This window comes from Meleagris gallopavo, chromosome 12, assembly GCF_000146605.3.
Source record: "Meleagris gallopavo isolate NT-WF06-2002-E0010 breed Aviagen turkey brand Nicholas breeding stock chromosome 12, Turkey_5.1, whole genome shotgun sequence".
Taxonomy (NCBI): Eukaryota; Metazoa; Chordata; class Aves; order Galliformes; family Phasianidae; genus Meleagris; species Meleagris gallopavo.
The window spans coordinates 19,191,577-19,205,936 of NC_015022.2; the positions used below are offsets into that span (position 1 = coordinate 19,191,577).

General features: G+C 60.4%; 1 protein-coding gene across 1 annotated transcript in view; it reads right to left on the reverse strand.

Annotated features, from left to right (window-relative positions):
- Positions 1–14,360, reverse strand: part of RASGRF1 (Ras protein specific guanine nucleotide releasing factor 1) — an 18,946-nt gene that overhangs the window by 3,582 nt on the left and 1,004 nt on the right. The window contains exons 2-23 of the mRNA XM_010717670.1: positions 9,138–9,244; positions 8,652–8,799; positions 7,810–7,902; positions 7,224–7,477; positions 6,598–6,677; positions 6,201–6,394; positions 6,006–6,115; positions 5,723–5,841; positions 5,448–5,608; positions 5,257–5,320; positions 5,010–5,146; positions 4,600–4,682; positions 4,111–4,359; positions 3,649–4,019; positions 3,357–3,482; positions 3,086–3,256; positions 2,733–2,839; positions 2,243–2,355; positions 1,976–2,036; positions 685–788; positions 522–606; positions 205–402 (exon numbers count right to left, since the gene is read on the reverse strand). Of these exons, the coding sequence (XP_010715972.1) occupies positions 205–402; positions 522–606; positions 685–788; positions 1,976–2,036; positions 2,243–2,355; positions 2,733–2,839; positions 3,086–3,256; positions 3,357–3,482; positions 3,649–4,019; positions 4,111–4,359; positions 4,600–4,682; positions 5,010–5,146; positions 5,257–5,320; positions 5,448–5,608; positions 5,723–5,841; positions 6,006–6,115; positions 6,201–6,394; positions 6,598–6,677; positions 7,224–7,477; positions 7,810–7,902; positions 8,652–8,799; positions 9,138–9,244 (3,135 nt within the window). The remainder of the gene's footprint in view (positions 1–204; positions 403–521; positions 607–684; positions 789–1,975; positions 2,037–2,242; positions 2,356–2,732; positions 2,840–3,085; positions 3,257–3,356; positions 3,483–3,648; positions 4,020–4,110; positions 4,360–4,599; positions 4,683–5,009; positions 5,147–5,256; positions 5,321–5,447; positions 5,609–5,722; positions 5,842–6,005; positions 6,116–6,200; positions 6,395–6,597; positions 6,678–7,223; positions 7,478–7,809; positions 7,903–8,651; positions 8,800–9,137; positions 9,245–14,360) is intronic.

Consider the following 14,360-nt stretch of genomic DNA (forward strand, 5'->3'; position numbering starts at 1 on the left):
TAGAAGCTATTTCTGCGCCCAGTAAATCAACACAGGAGTTATTTCTGCTCATCCATAACTGGTCCGAGAAGCCCTCGAAAAGAAAGAAGCGCCCACATCCACGAGTGCGCGCAGCAGCAATCTCCTTTTGGGGAACGCCCCTCCTGCACGGACCGACCAAACCGGCGTCCCCTGCGGCCCACCGCCCGCCCTGCCCGTCCCCACCTGCTTGGAGACCTTCAGCCAGGTTTTCTTCAGGCGGAAGATCGCGCTGCGGTTGAGGGAGGAGGTGATCTCCAGCACGGCGTTGTAGTTGTGCAGGCAGCGGCAGATGTCGGCCACCGCCACCCACTTCTCGATGGCGCTGACGCGCGCTGTCAGCTCCTCGTTGCGCAGGATCTCGGACGCAATTAAGTTGCTGACCTTCGGGAGGCAGCAGCCCCGGCATCAGCAGCGCTTTGGGCAGCGGATCGGTCCGCACCCGCGCGCCGCACGCTCCGTTCTTTTTTCCGCTCGCCACCCCACCCCGCAGCCCCGCTCACATCATTGAAGTGCTTCGTGTTCTTCATGATGTACGGCGTCCGCTCGTTCTTCTCCAGCTTCATCCAGCCCTGCCCGAAGAACTCCCTGCAGAGGGCGGTGCCGGTGACCGCCGGTGCTGCGGCCAGCCGAGCCCCACCAGCAGACACCCCGTGCCCCACTCACTCGTAGGGGATCTTCTTGAAGACCAGGTGGTCGAGCAGCGTCAGCTGTTCTGCTATCTCCAGCGCCGAGTGATTCTCAAAGGGCTCAGCTTTGACTCCCTCAGCCTACGGTGAGGGCAACAACGAGGGCTGCTTAGGACCATCGTGGAGCGGTTCAGGTTGGGAGCCCCCAAAGACCCTCTGGGCCTGATGCAACGAGCAGGGACCCCACAGCTCCACCAGGTGCTCAGAGCCCATCCAGCCTGACCGTGGTTGTCCCAGGGACAGGCAAAGTCAACTGTGCCACGAAGCCCGCCCGTCACAGCTGCTCTCCCTGAGCCCATACAGCGCTGGGGGATCCCAGAGCATTAATCACATCCATACATGTGCCCATGTGGACACACACAGCCACCCAATCCCCACTGCTGATTTAATGGAGTGTCAGATCCCAGCACACTGGTTTGTGTAACTGCCGCCTTTCTACCCTACACCTACTTAATTAACAAAGCAGCAGGGAATTGAAGCAGGAGCAGAGCAGCTCTGTGAAGACCCCTGAGGTGGGCGCAGCGCAGAGCCCACTGCTGCCGGGATGGATCTCCCAGGGGATGTCAGAAAAGCAGCAGGAGCAGGGATGCCCCCAGCCGATGGGCTGCTCCTGCCCCTGCCGGAGCCACTGCTGTCCCCAGGTGGAGGAACCCTACGAGGGGACCTCGCAGCCCCTGCACCCCGATGGGCACCCCAAGCCCCACAGGGCACTGCCTTTCCCCGGTGTTGTCCTTAAAGCTCAGCTCCTCGGGGGAAGCAGCAGAGCGAAACCCCCGTGTTTGTTTGCATGCTCCAATTCCAGGGCAGTTTGCAGCTCCAGTGATTGCAGACAAAAGCCTTAAAACCTGAAGGGACTCAGAGCCTGCAGAAAGCAGCGTGCAGACCAGAGGGCAGCAGCACTGTTGTTTCAGGCGCACCAGGCCACGCTGGAGTGCTCCTGTTTTTTTCCAGGCTTTTGTTTTCTCTGAGTGCAGAGAAGCAGCACCAGCACAGTGCTCACCCTGAGCTCTGTAAATGCACAGCACGTTCCCTGCGCTCTGCTTGGAGCGGTGCTGACACAGCATCAGCCAGCAGCACTGGCGCAGGTCTGGGGGCACTGGGAACCCACCAGGCACCCCTGCACCCTGCAGGCTGGCCCATCTCTGTGCCCCTGCAGCGCTGCCAATGCTGCAGATGAACGGATCCGGACAGGGGCTGCTTTGGTGCTGCTGTTTCCAGCAGCGGGTCACCAGGGCTGCCGCGCACACCGAGCAGCTGACAGAGCTCACCATCTGCACCACTTCCTCCAGCGTGGTCTGGTTGTCCCCTGGGTCCTCCTGTGTCAGAGTTCTGTAGCACAAAAGGATACAGCACTTAGAATCATGGGAAAGGACCCCAGAACCCTCCCCCCCCGCCCTGGCTGCGGGCTGGATGCCCCCCATCAGCTCAGGCTGCCCAGGTTCCCATCCATGTCCTCATGCCCACTTTTACCCTGGGAGCAGCCATGGGAGCCCAGAACTGCACCAGGAGAAGTGAACCCTCCACCAGCCCTTCACCTGATGATGTTTGCGGCTGCTTTCCTCTCCTGAGTCAGGAGCTCGGGGTCATGAATCACCTCCTCCAGAAAGCTGATCACCCTGTACTTCAGCTCTTCGTTCGTTTCAAAGTCCTGCCAAATCAGGCACAGCTGTGATCAATTTCACTCACAGTGCACTACAACACTACGAGGACGGGGGACACCAGGGAACACCACGGCCCCTGACCCTGATCTCATCCTGCTGACTCTTCCCAAGAACCAAACCCCAGCGATGCACTTCCCGCAGCCCCGTGCCGTGGTGCCCTGCTGCATCCGCAGCACTTCCCATCTCCCCATGTCCACTCATTTGCTTAATGAAAGAAAAAAGATCCAAACTGTCTTCCCAACTTGAGCCTGGCTGAGCCCACTGCCAAACCTGTGCCAGCACTGAGGGACCCCAAAGAGCACACCCAGACCCCCTGAGCTGCCCTGTGCCACGGGGACACCACTGCCCGGGCCCCCCGCTGCACCTGCGAGTGCTTGGAGACCCAGTGGCGCAGCACATTGAGGACCCTGTTGGTGGCTGCTCTCCGGATGACGAACTCCTTGTCCCCGTTCCGCTGGTCAGTTGGGAAGCCTGAAAGCAGGAGCACTGCTCAGCACAGCCACAGCGCTGCCAGGAGCTGCTTGGGGTACTTTTAGGATTGCAAGAAGGAAAAGCCTTATGCTTCCAAGTACCCCAACGCAGTCGAGCTCCATGTGCAAGGGGCTTGGCTGCCTGCAACGTGCAACCTGCAGAGCCACAGTACTGCTGGGGGCAGCAGCCAAACACAGTGGGGACGGGCACATGCAGACCCTGACCCTGCAGAACCCAACCCCGCACCTGCGCTGGCCAGCGACATGCGCCGGTACTTCTCCTTGGTGGGGGTCCCTTCGTTGGCGCCCGCCGTGGCGATGGCGAAGGCGGAGGTGGCAGACAGGGCGCTGCGAGTGCTGTCCAGCTCCCGGCAGGACGGCATCACCACACCATTGTTGTAGGAGAACAGGGAGAAATCTGCAGGGGGAACGGCAGCACTCAAACACAGCTGCAGCCCAGCCGGGTCCCCCCATCCCCGCAGCAGCCCGCAGCCACAGGCACCGCGCTCACATCTCACCTGAGGAGTTCTTGCACTTGATGGACATGGGAGTGGTCGGAGATTTTGTCGGTGAAGTTTCAGCCTCCGCCTCATCGCTCTGGTTGGGGTCGGTGTCAGACTCCTCCCGGACGGACACGTCTGAGCCTGGTGAGCAGGCAGAGCTCACTGCCAGCACTGCGTACGGTGCGGCCCCATTTTTGGCTGTTCATTTCCCTACAGCCCGTGCTGCAGCCCAGGCACCCGCGTGATGGCAATGTGACCCCAGCAGTTCACAGCCAGGACACCGCCCGCCCTTCCCACGGAGACTCACTCTGCTTGCTTGGCAGCATCTCCTCCTGTTTCTCCGCGGCCGCTTCCCCTTCATCAGGGATCTTGTTGGGGTAGCTGCTGGACACGTACAGCTTGTTGATGTCCAGGGTGGTCTTGCTGAAGGGGCCCATGGAAGAGTACATGCTTGCATAGCCGTTGGAGGAGCAGCTGAGCGCCGCCAGATCCAGCGCTTTGCCCCCAGTGATGATGGGGATGTTGAGGGAGAGCTTCCTGCGCCGGCTGGGGGACGACGATTTGGTGATGGAGAGCGGCGGCGGCGAGGAGAACTTGCGGTTGGCGCGGGGGGACTTGGGGGGCTCGCCGTAGAGCAGCTTGGTGTTCTGGCTGCTGGCGAACAGCAGCTCCAGGGACCTGCAGGAGGAGACGGGAGCCGGCACTCACCCTGCAGCGCGGCACGGCGCGGCGCACCAGCAGGCGGGAGACAGCGCAGACAGAGCCTCACCGCGCAGGGATGGCGCTGATGGGTTTCTTGTAGATGGTGATGAGCTTGTCAAGAACGACCAGGGCGGTGGTGAAGACGCGGTACGAGTGCAGGAACGTGTTCAGAAAGTCGATGCTCAGGAAGCGCAGGTCTGTCAGCCGCTCCAGCAGCCGTTCCACGCTTGCATAGCGGATCTGGAGGACCTTGCAGGAATTCATCGTTTTACTGAACCTAATGTCAACATCATCACAATACAAGCTGGCATCAGACCTGCAGAGAAACAAGAGATCTGTGGCTCCAGCCTGGAATGAGACCAAGAGCTGCAGGGCATGAGCAGCCGCACTCAAGGCATGCAGGGACTGGGGATGCAGGGTGCTGGGGGATGGAGCCCTGCTCACGAGGTGCCTCGGGACTGCTTCGGGGAAGGCTGGGCCCCAGATAAGTGGCAAAGCTGGGGCAGGGCAGAGTCCTGTGTCCTTGAAGCACACAGCATTGCCCCACAGCACTCACTTGATCATCTGTGGCACGGTGACCTTGGAGTTCTCCTCGAAGGCATTCATCATGAGCCCATTGCAGCGGATGTTGTCCACGCACTGTGAGAAACAGTGGGAGACATGGGAGGGGGGCAGTGGTGGGAGAAGCACCCCGCTCCCATTTCTCTTCTTTTGGAGAATAATTTTTTCCTAAAATCCAAGCAAGCACAGAGCTTGTAGGGTGTTACCACATGCAGGGGTCAGGGGAGAAGTCAACTCTAGCGCAGCTCATAGGCAGCCCACAGGACACCCTGTATCCATGTGGTGCTGCTCTTGGCATCCCCGTACTCCACTTCCACTATTTGAGCCACCAGACACCAGCAACACCTTCTGGTGATGTTCTGTGGCCACACAGCATGCATGCTGGCCCCCAGGGGCGAGCCATACCTGGCTGATGTCGCTGGTCCAGGCAGCCTTCTCCTGCCTGGAGGATGCCACGAGGATGACGGTGAAGGACGACGCGTCCTTTGGCTCCACCACAATCTTGAAGTCGAGATGGTCGATGTCCTGTCCTGAAGCTTTCGCTTTGGAGCAGAGCACGCGCGCACAGTGACATTGGATGGGGAGATGCACGAGCCAAATCCCCCCACCCCAAGGAAGGGCACAGGAACTGCGGGGCAGTGGGGGTACCTACCGTCCTCGTCAGTGCTCTCCTGCTCCTCGATCAGCGTGCAGTCGATGAGGGAGATGACGCCATTCTGCAGAGTGGGAATTGGGGTCAGAGGCAGGATGGTAAATCCAGTCCCAGCGGGATGGGGAGCCGCTGCCCCGGCCCCTGCTGCTCTGTGACCCTGACCAGTGCCATGCCCTGTCCCCAGTGCCCACCTTGGTGAGGTGCAGCTTGCCGCCAGAGCCACGTGTGCAGATGATCAGGTGCTTGGAGAAGAGGAAGCACTGCCGCTCGCCCTCCTTGCGCAGTGACAGAGAGCCCAGCCGCCCGCGTGTGATCTTCCCCTTCTCTGACATCGGCACTTGGATGAGGGACCCTGCAGGGAGAGAACCCGTCCCTGGCTCTGGCTGGCTCCGTGGGGCGGCAGGGACAGCAGGTGCCACGGGGTGCTGCACTGCCCGAGGAGGACACGGCGGCAGGAGCACGGTACCTTGTCGTACAAAGGTCTGGCTGGTGTCCAGCAGAATCTCACAGCCCTCGATGATCATCCGCTCTATTGCCAGATTTTTTCGGATGTTCTCGGTCTCACTCACTTCATCGTGCATTATCCTGAAGGAGAGAGGTGAGCTCCAGTGACACGCAGCCAAGCTGTTCTGCAGCTCCCTTGAAACAGGCTGGGGGGCTGCACTGGGTAAGCTCACAAATGAAGGGCATTCCCAGAACCACCGCCTCCCTCCATACCACACAGCCCTGTGTCACCCCACGGCTCTGACCTGGAGAGCTCCTCCAGCTTGGACTTGGCGTAATCCAGGCTGTTCCTCTCCACGTGCTCGTGCGGGGTGTGTGCCAGCAGCTCGTGCAGCGTCAGGATGTACCGGGGGATCTGCGGCACGGAGCAGAGAGGGGCTCAGCAGCACAGCACAGGGCTGGGCTGGGCTGGGGCACGGGGGGCTATCAGCCACGGTCACCTGGAACATGGGGTAGGTGAGGAAGGTCTCCAGCGTGCGCTCCTCGCAGTCGGGCTTGGCCTCGTAGTGCTTCAGCAGCTTGTCGAAGTCGCGGTTCTGCTTGCAGTGCGCCAGGATCTGCAGGCTGTACTGGTGGTTCCGCACAAACTCCTGGTAGATGTTCAGCATGGGCAGCAGGATGTCAAAGAGGTCGGCTGCGGACAGAGGCAGCAATTGGCTTTTCCAATTACTCTTTTGTTTTTGCTCAGGCCCATGCCTGACGTTACCGAGGCTCAGGGGCCGGCAGCGATGTGCAGTGCTGCACTTCACCGCTGCCAGCAATTAGCAAAAGTCTGCCAAGCCTCATTAGGAACAGCGGCGAGAAGCGGGGAGCAGAGCAGGGCCGAGGGGCACTCACCCAGCACGAGCGTCGGCCAGCTGGATATCCTTGCTTTCAGGCCTTGGTAAAAGATTTGGTGCAAAAACATGATCGTTTCGCTGCAAGGAAACCCACAGGCATAGGGCAGATGAACAAGAAGAGGTAATAATTGGACCAAATCACCCTCAGCTGCGTGTGGGGCAGCCTGGCGATGAGTCCTGCCAGAGGGGCTGCGGGGAGGTCCCAGGACAGTAAGTGGGCACTCGGCAGCACCCTGAGCCCCTGAGCTTGGGGGTCCCCACCATCTCAGCCCCCACAAGGCAGCATCGCCTCCTCTGTGCCCAGTGTCTCCTCCACGCACTTTTGCAAAGCCCACTCCCTCTGGCTGCAGGCTGGCAGCTAACCAGATTCCCCCTTTGCTTGAAATGGATGCCCGCTGCTGGTGGCTGCCCCTTGTCTCCACGTGCCGCCAGTGGAGCGATGCGTGTTTAATTCCCAACAGCCAAAAAACCATCCCTGCATCCCCCAGGCCTGGCAGCAACACTCCTCTCCCTGCACCAACGCTATGAATTTGGTTGGATTGCTCAGAACAGGATCACAGAATGTTTCCAGGTGGAGGCGCCCCAGAAGGAATCCAACCCAGACGCTCCCAAGCCAGAGCCCACCTGTTGAGGAAGATGCTGCTGACATCATCGTGCGTGATGGGCGGCTTCTTGGAGCTGGCAGCCATGCGCAGCGGCCGCAGGAAGTTGTTGACCAGGATGTGCAGCTGCTGCACGTATTCAGCCTCGGCCTCCAGCATGCTGAACACCACCTGGTTCCTCTTGCGCATGCTGTCGGCGTGTGGGGACCTGATGTAGTCCTGGATGATGGTCTTCCACTTCCTGCGGCACAGCCAGCCGCGCAGGAAGCTCTGCACCTGTGGGAGCAGTGCTCGTTAGTGCAGGCAGGCTCATTAGCACAGGCTGACTAACAGCACACACCGTGCCCGGCGCTGGGCAGGATGCAGCCCATGGTGCCGGCGGGCAGCAGCAGCCAGCATTGCATCTGTGCAGGTGAATGTGACCCCCCCAGGAAGGCTGCTCACTGCCAGCCACGTGGATGTGAGGCAGCACCGTCTGGCAGCAGCTCCGTGTGGGTTCCGTGTGGGTGCTCAGCCCAACGCAGCGGGAGGATGCCCAGCTCAAAGCCAAGCTCCCCCCTAACAGCCCCACATCGGCCCAGCAGCTCCACATCCCGGCTGTGCCGAACCTTTTTGATTTTCTTGATGTCGCTGTCATCATCGCTGGGCGCGCTGCTCTGCACTGACTGGATGCGTTCGTGGTCCTTCAGCAGGGAGGCGATCTGCAGCACAGGGACAGCAGCACATCTGCAGTGCCCTCACAGCAGGACCCGGCTCGGACACGGCGCAGTGGATGCTGCCCTCGGTGGGATGGCAGCGGGGATGCAGCCGTGCCCCCAGCCTGCCTGAGCCACAGCCAGCACCCAGCACAGCACGCTGCACTCCTTGCCCATACTTCTCGCCCCTGCATGCGCTGCTTCACCCCCACCCACAGCCCTGCAACCATTGACAAAGCTACAGGAAAAGGTCTGGAAAAAATGCCATCCAGAAAACAAACGTCAGGAAATCCAAATTCTGACTTTATAGACAGATAATAGAAATAAGAAAACTTTCAAAGACTACTGGGAAGAAAAAAAAAAAAAAAGTAATAATCTAATTTTGGGGATAAAGAGAAAGAAAGGAAGGTTTGGGTTTCAGGTAGACACCAAGTGAGATTATTCCAGATTCCATATCAATTGATGGACCCTATCAATTAATGGCTGGAAGTGACGTGCCCTAAGCAAGGCGGACCCTATTTGCCTCACCTGTCCCCGTCCCTGCACAGCCCCAGCAGGCAGAGTGCAATGGCAGGGAGCGCCCATCCCTCCCCAGGATCCTTTTCTCCACCCAGCACTGCCCCCACCCCAGCAGCCACGTGTGACACAACCCCACGTGTGACACAACCCCACGTGTGACACAACCCCCACGTGTGACACAACCCCCACGTCTGCCCCATCACTGTGCCCGCAGTGCCCGCTGCAGCGCCCCGCACCTCCGCCTTCAGGCGCTCGATCTCAATTTCCCCATCCTCAATCTGTTGTCGGAGTTGCTTGGCAACAGTTTTCTCCGTTTCCACGATCTGAAGTAAATGGAGGTACTTCTGCATCAGCGCCTCGTGCTCCATGGCCAGGGTCCTGTAGCTGTGAGCAGACACGGCTGTCAGAGTGGCCCCGGGAGCCCCGGGCACACCGCACCCCCGGTCACACAGCTCAGCGGGACCCGCAGACAGGATACAGAGAGCTGTATGCATCTGAGCACCCGCATGCACCCCACGTTGCCATCCCCTCCTTGCCATCAGTCCTCCCACCAGGGGATGCTGCACCAGTATGGCACAGCACAGCGATGCCCACTCCGACAATCCCATTCCCAACCATTTTTGCTGTCCCCAATGGAAGCCCTGCAGCCCGCTGGCACATGCACGTGGCAGGGGATGGGGTGCAGAAGCAGTGACACATGGCACAGGAGCAGCCCTCGGTACCTGGCGTGGGCAATGGCCGCCACCCACTCGTCGCAGTCCTTGGCATCCTCTGTGCGCAGCTCCAGCGTCTTCTGGTTCTCATGGTTGAAGTTCACGGTGAAGTAATGCTGTGGGGAGAGCAGGACAGGGTCAGGAGGGTCCCTGTGGTCAGCAGCATGTTGCTCTGCTCACAACCAAGCGCTCTGCAGCACCGCTCCGGGAGCGCAGCCATGGAGCTGCAGGAGGGACACTGCTATGAAACACAGAGCAGGGAACGCCCGCAAGTAACAACGTCCTGCGGGGCACTGCCAGATCCCAAGTGCACACGAACACATCACAGCCCAGGGCTGCAGGCCAGGAGGGAGCCTTCCCCCGTGCAGGGGATGCAGTGCTGCATCCCTGCCATGTCCCATCGCATCCCTGCTGCCAGGACCCTGCTCAGAGCCGTGCCCCACGTGCAGCAGTGCCAGCCCTGGCCATTCTCATAGCCGCAGCACGGCAGGACGGTGCAGCAGCTATTTTCAGCTTCCCTTGACATTTACAGTATTGGTGCTAATTGTGCGGCGGCGGCAGCCCGCGCGGCCCCAACCTGCGCTGTTGCTGTGCTTTCCTGCTGTCTCCTAGGAGACAGGTAACGCGCAGCACTGCCGCCAGCAGCCAGGCCAGGCAGAAACCTGCTGGAAAGAGCTCCTTCTGATGCTGTCTGCTGCTCTGCTGCGGAGTTCAACGAGGGCAAGCAGGTTCCACGGCTGCTGGGAGAAGCCGCAAGCACGGGGGTGAGGGGCGAGGAGCGCAGCACCCGGTGTGCCTGCAGCACAGTGCTCACATGGGGCTGCATTCACCAGGTAACAGCCAGAAACAGCCCCGGCCTCGCTCAACCTGCCGGCTCCTGCAGGACCTCCATGTGCTGCATCCTCCCAGCACAGCCCCAGAGCTGACAGGTACAGCTGCACGGCTTCACACTGCGATGCACCCCGGTGCCACATCCTTGTGCCCTGCGGCTGCTGGGGGAGCCCTTCCTTTGAGCCACGTCACCCCTCCGTCTCCTCTCTCCCAGCCCAAAGGCTTCTAGGGGCAGCAGGACGCCCCTGACAGACACCTGTCCAGGTTCTGGAGCTGCATGGGTGGCTGTGCCTCACCGTGATGCTGCCATGCCCTGCACTGGCCCTGGGGCTGTGCACACCGCGTGCTGTCACTGCCATCATTCCCATCCAACGCCCAGGAAGCGCAACGTGCTCCGAAGGAGGAAGTTATTTTATATTTGAATAATACAACTCCCACCGCCTGTTATCTCCTCCTGAATTATGAGCCTCCGCTGTTATCTCAGCCACACATCACTCCCGACAGCGCGGGAACGGCTCCAGCAGCGCTCGCTGTGCTGGGGGCACAGAGGTGGCACCAGGGCTGGCAGTGCCAGCCGCCCGAGGGCAGGCAGACTATCCCCATCCTGCAGCAGGCACAGCTCCTGCAGCTCACGCTTCTCCTTCTCGCTGCCTTTTCTGCTCATTGGAAGCTCTCATTAGCACACATCTGTGGAGGCACTCACAAATCACCTTTCATCAAAGCTCCCCTTGCTCTGCTTTCTGAGAAACGAGACGGGTGCAGCTCGGGTCCCTCACTGCAGGCATTTTGCAGCACCTCCCGCAGTCCCCCCGCCAGGCTCTGGGCACTGAGCATCCCCCTGCTTTATCCCCAGGGTGCGGCTGATGGCGGCTCTGCCTGCAGGAACAGCACGGGAGCATTTCAGGTCACGGTGAGCAGTGCTGAAAGCAGCAGCAGGCGATGCTCTGAGTCCTTCCTCCAGGGCCAGAGCTGCCCGAGCTTCGCAGGGAGATGCTGCAAGTGTTTTTCAGCACCGGCAGAGAGTGTATTCTGCTTTTGCCCCGGCCTCCAAAACCCCCCGCTCAATCACACTGAAGTCATTTAGTCTGAGGCAGACACCAGCATGAAAAATCCCAGCTCCAGAAGTCCAATCAACTCCAGCACCCGGATGCTGTGTGTGGCCACTGGGCAACGGGCAGGACCACGTCTCCACAGCACAGCCACTCCTGCAGGAACCTGCATGCTGCTCCCAGTGCCCATCACCCGCAGCCGGAGCAGCTCAGCCCTGGTGCAGGCTGCACTGCTGCATCCCCATTCCTGCATGGCCACAGCAGCACAGCTGGCACAGTGCAGGGCTGGCACAGTGCAGGAGGTGCAGTGTGCAGGGAGCTGGCCCGGCACCCGCTGCAGCCCTGCTCCCCACACCCCACCCCAGCACCTCGGTTCCCTGTCGCCCAGCAGCAACCCAGCTATTTTTACCGAGGCAAGAGCGCAATAGCAAAATGCTGCTTGGGAGCTATTTCTGCTTCCAGAACCTCAACAAATGACTTTGAATTAATGAAGACTACCCAAGTGATTAACGTGCAGGGATGGCTCCGCAGAAATGTCCTCCCTCGTGTCTGATGTCCCCATGCTGGTGCTGCTGGCGCAGCCGCACTGCCCTCTGCCAAGCACAGAATGGAGGCAAAGCAGCACCTGTTGGGAGTGGTGCTGGGCACCTCTGAGCACCTCAGGACTCGCGTCCTGCTGTCCCAAGGTGCTGAGATGTGCAGGTCCCCCAACAAGGCAGCTGGGAGCCATGCCCAGGGTTCTCCCACGCTTGCCTCGCACCCACCCAGCTCCCCATGGGGCTCAGCAGGACCCACTGGCACTCAAGGGCCACACCTGTGTCCTATTCCCACACCCTTATCCTGTTCCCATGCCCACGGTGGGGACTCCTGGGCTCCTCCATCCTGCACATCCCCAGCCAAAGCCACCAGACGGTTGCATTGAATGTGTGTGCCACCGCAAAGGGGGCTCCGTGCAGAGTGCTGTGCTGCCCACTCACAGTGCTGCAGGGGGACAGGCAGGGTGCTGCTGCCATCCCCCCTGCACAGCTCCAGGTGCTCCAGGGACACTGAACCACAAGACGGGACCAAACATCTCCAACACTCACAATAAGGAACAGCAGAGTCAGGTCTGACACAAGCAAAAGCACGGCTGCTTGGGACCGTGGAGCCCATCTGGCACCCCAGACCTCATTACCTGCAGGGACAAGGCACAGCACCACGCTTTGTGCTCATGCTCAGTGCCATCAGCCAGGTCCCAGCAGGCACAAGGCACTTCCACCTGGTGCACAGCCAGGCTCTGGGCTGAGAACACTGCAGCAGGAGCAGCCTGCAGCCCCTGCCCCACGCAGGACAGCCCTGCTGGGCTCCCCACAGCACCACCCCACCCGTGCCTAGGGATGCTGCATAGGGACACGCATGTATGCAGCTCGCAGACCAAGGTCTGCCCAAATATTCCAACTCGATGTCAGCAGGGCTCCATTCCCAACGCCCCTGGTGCAACGCTGCGTTGCTGTCACACGGCTCACTGCAGACACCTGGGCAAAGCACAGGGTGGGAGCAGCACCGTAACCACGGGCATCCCCACCTCAGCTGTGTGCCAAAGGGAGCTGCCAGCCAAGGTGCAGGCAGGCACTTGTGAGGTGCAGAAAGCACTGCGGTGCCCTCCTGTCAGCTCCTCTGTGTGACTGCTGGGGCAAAATGCGGGCTGTGACTTCAGCTCCTTTGTTCATACAACATCTGTAGAAGACTGTGTTGTCCCCGGATGTCCTTATTTGGATTTCCATGACAAATGTGGGGGAAGGGTTTTTTGCCCCTTGACATCACCCCATCCTTTGGCTGAGACCATGTGAACAGAGAGCCCACAACCAGCGAGCAGCACACACCCCGAGCCCCCCCACGCTGGGGACACAAATCCCAAATCCTGTTCTGCACCTCCATTTTCCAAATAACTTCACTCCCTTCCTCTCACATGTGCTGCATGCTAAGCACACTGCATTCCAGCAACAACAACAACAACAACAAAAACCTGCAGCAAAGCAAAATAGGTGAACATGAAAACAGAGAGCGTTTGGGAAGGCACAGCCTTTGACATTCCTCCTTTGTGGAGAATTTGAAACCTTTCGAGTTTTGCTTTGGTTCGGAAGGAATCCAAACCCAAAGGTACTGTCTGAAAGGAGCCCCATGCTCGCGTCTGAAGCCCGGATGGGTAAATCCCCTCCAACAACAATTAATGGTGATCAGGGGCGATGCTAGAAATTTCCTCCACGCCTTCCAAAGAGCCACCGCTGCCGAGCGCAGCTCCGTACCGGCACGGGAGGAAACAGCCCCTCTGTTCTGCAGAGCTGCCATCCCCCGCCCAGAGACCCCCAGCCATCCTCACTGAGCGGGCTGCAGAGCTGCACCATCAGCATTCTGCTGCTCATCCCGTCTGCTGGGAGGTTAATCACTTTGCAGAGCTGTGGGCAGCCCAGTGCCCGGGTGCTTCCATCTGCATTTGTCCCAGTAATGAGACATGGTGCAGAGCCAGGTGCTGGCCCCGGTGAATCAGTGCAGAGCAGCAGCCCTGCAGGCAGCTCGCGTGGCAGGAACTGCTGTGCCCCACGGGCAGATGCAACACAAATGGATCCTCCGGGTGCGCTCTGAAACCAAAAGGGATGGTGACAGCCTCCACTCAGTGTTCCCCAAACAGAAAATTCCTCCTGGACAATACGAGGAGTCAAAACCTGGCAAATGAGCCAGGATCAAGCTATGGAGCTGCTCTGGGGCACAGCAACAAACCAGGGGGCGGTGACCCCCAGCCGACACACAGCCTTTGCTGCTGCTGCTGCAGGCAGAGCGGGAGCACACAGGAGCCACTCAAAGGCAACAGCACTGCGAGGGCACCACTGCTGCACAACAACAACAGCAGCATTCAGCCGGAGCAGCGCGGCTGCAGCAATCCCTGCCGGAGCTGTGCCACGGCTCCGAGCCGCCGCAGCCCCGGTGCTGCCGGGCGTTGGGTTGCTGAGCGTGCCGGGATCAGCGGCTCGCTGCCTCCCTGCAGGCCGCCCTACCAGCCCCGCTCACCGTGTGACTGCTCGGCCACATTACGCAAGAGCTGCAGAGCCGGAGCACGAGGCCTCCTGTGAGCACGCAGCCGGGGCTGTGCGCGCACTGCTTCCCGCAGCCACACGCGGGCACCGGGCTCAGCACGTGCCCACACGCAACGCACCGCGGCCGTGGGGCGAACCCAGCGCCGGCCCTCCAAAATCCGGAGGGGGTATCGGACACAGCGGGAGCAACGGATGGGGATTTGCGACCCGGGGCTGGAGCTCCCCGGGGCGCAACACGGCCCAGTGCCGAGAAAACCCGCAGGCAACAGCCGCGGGCGGGC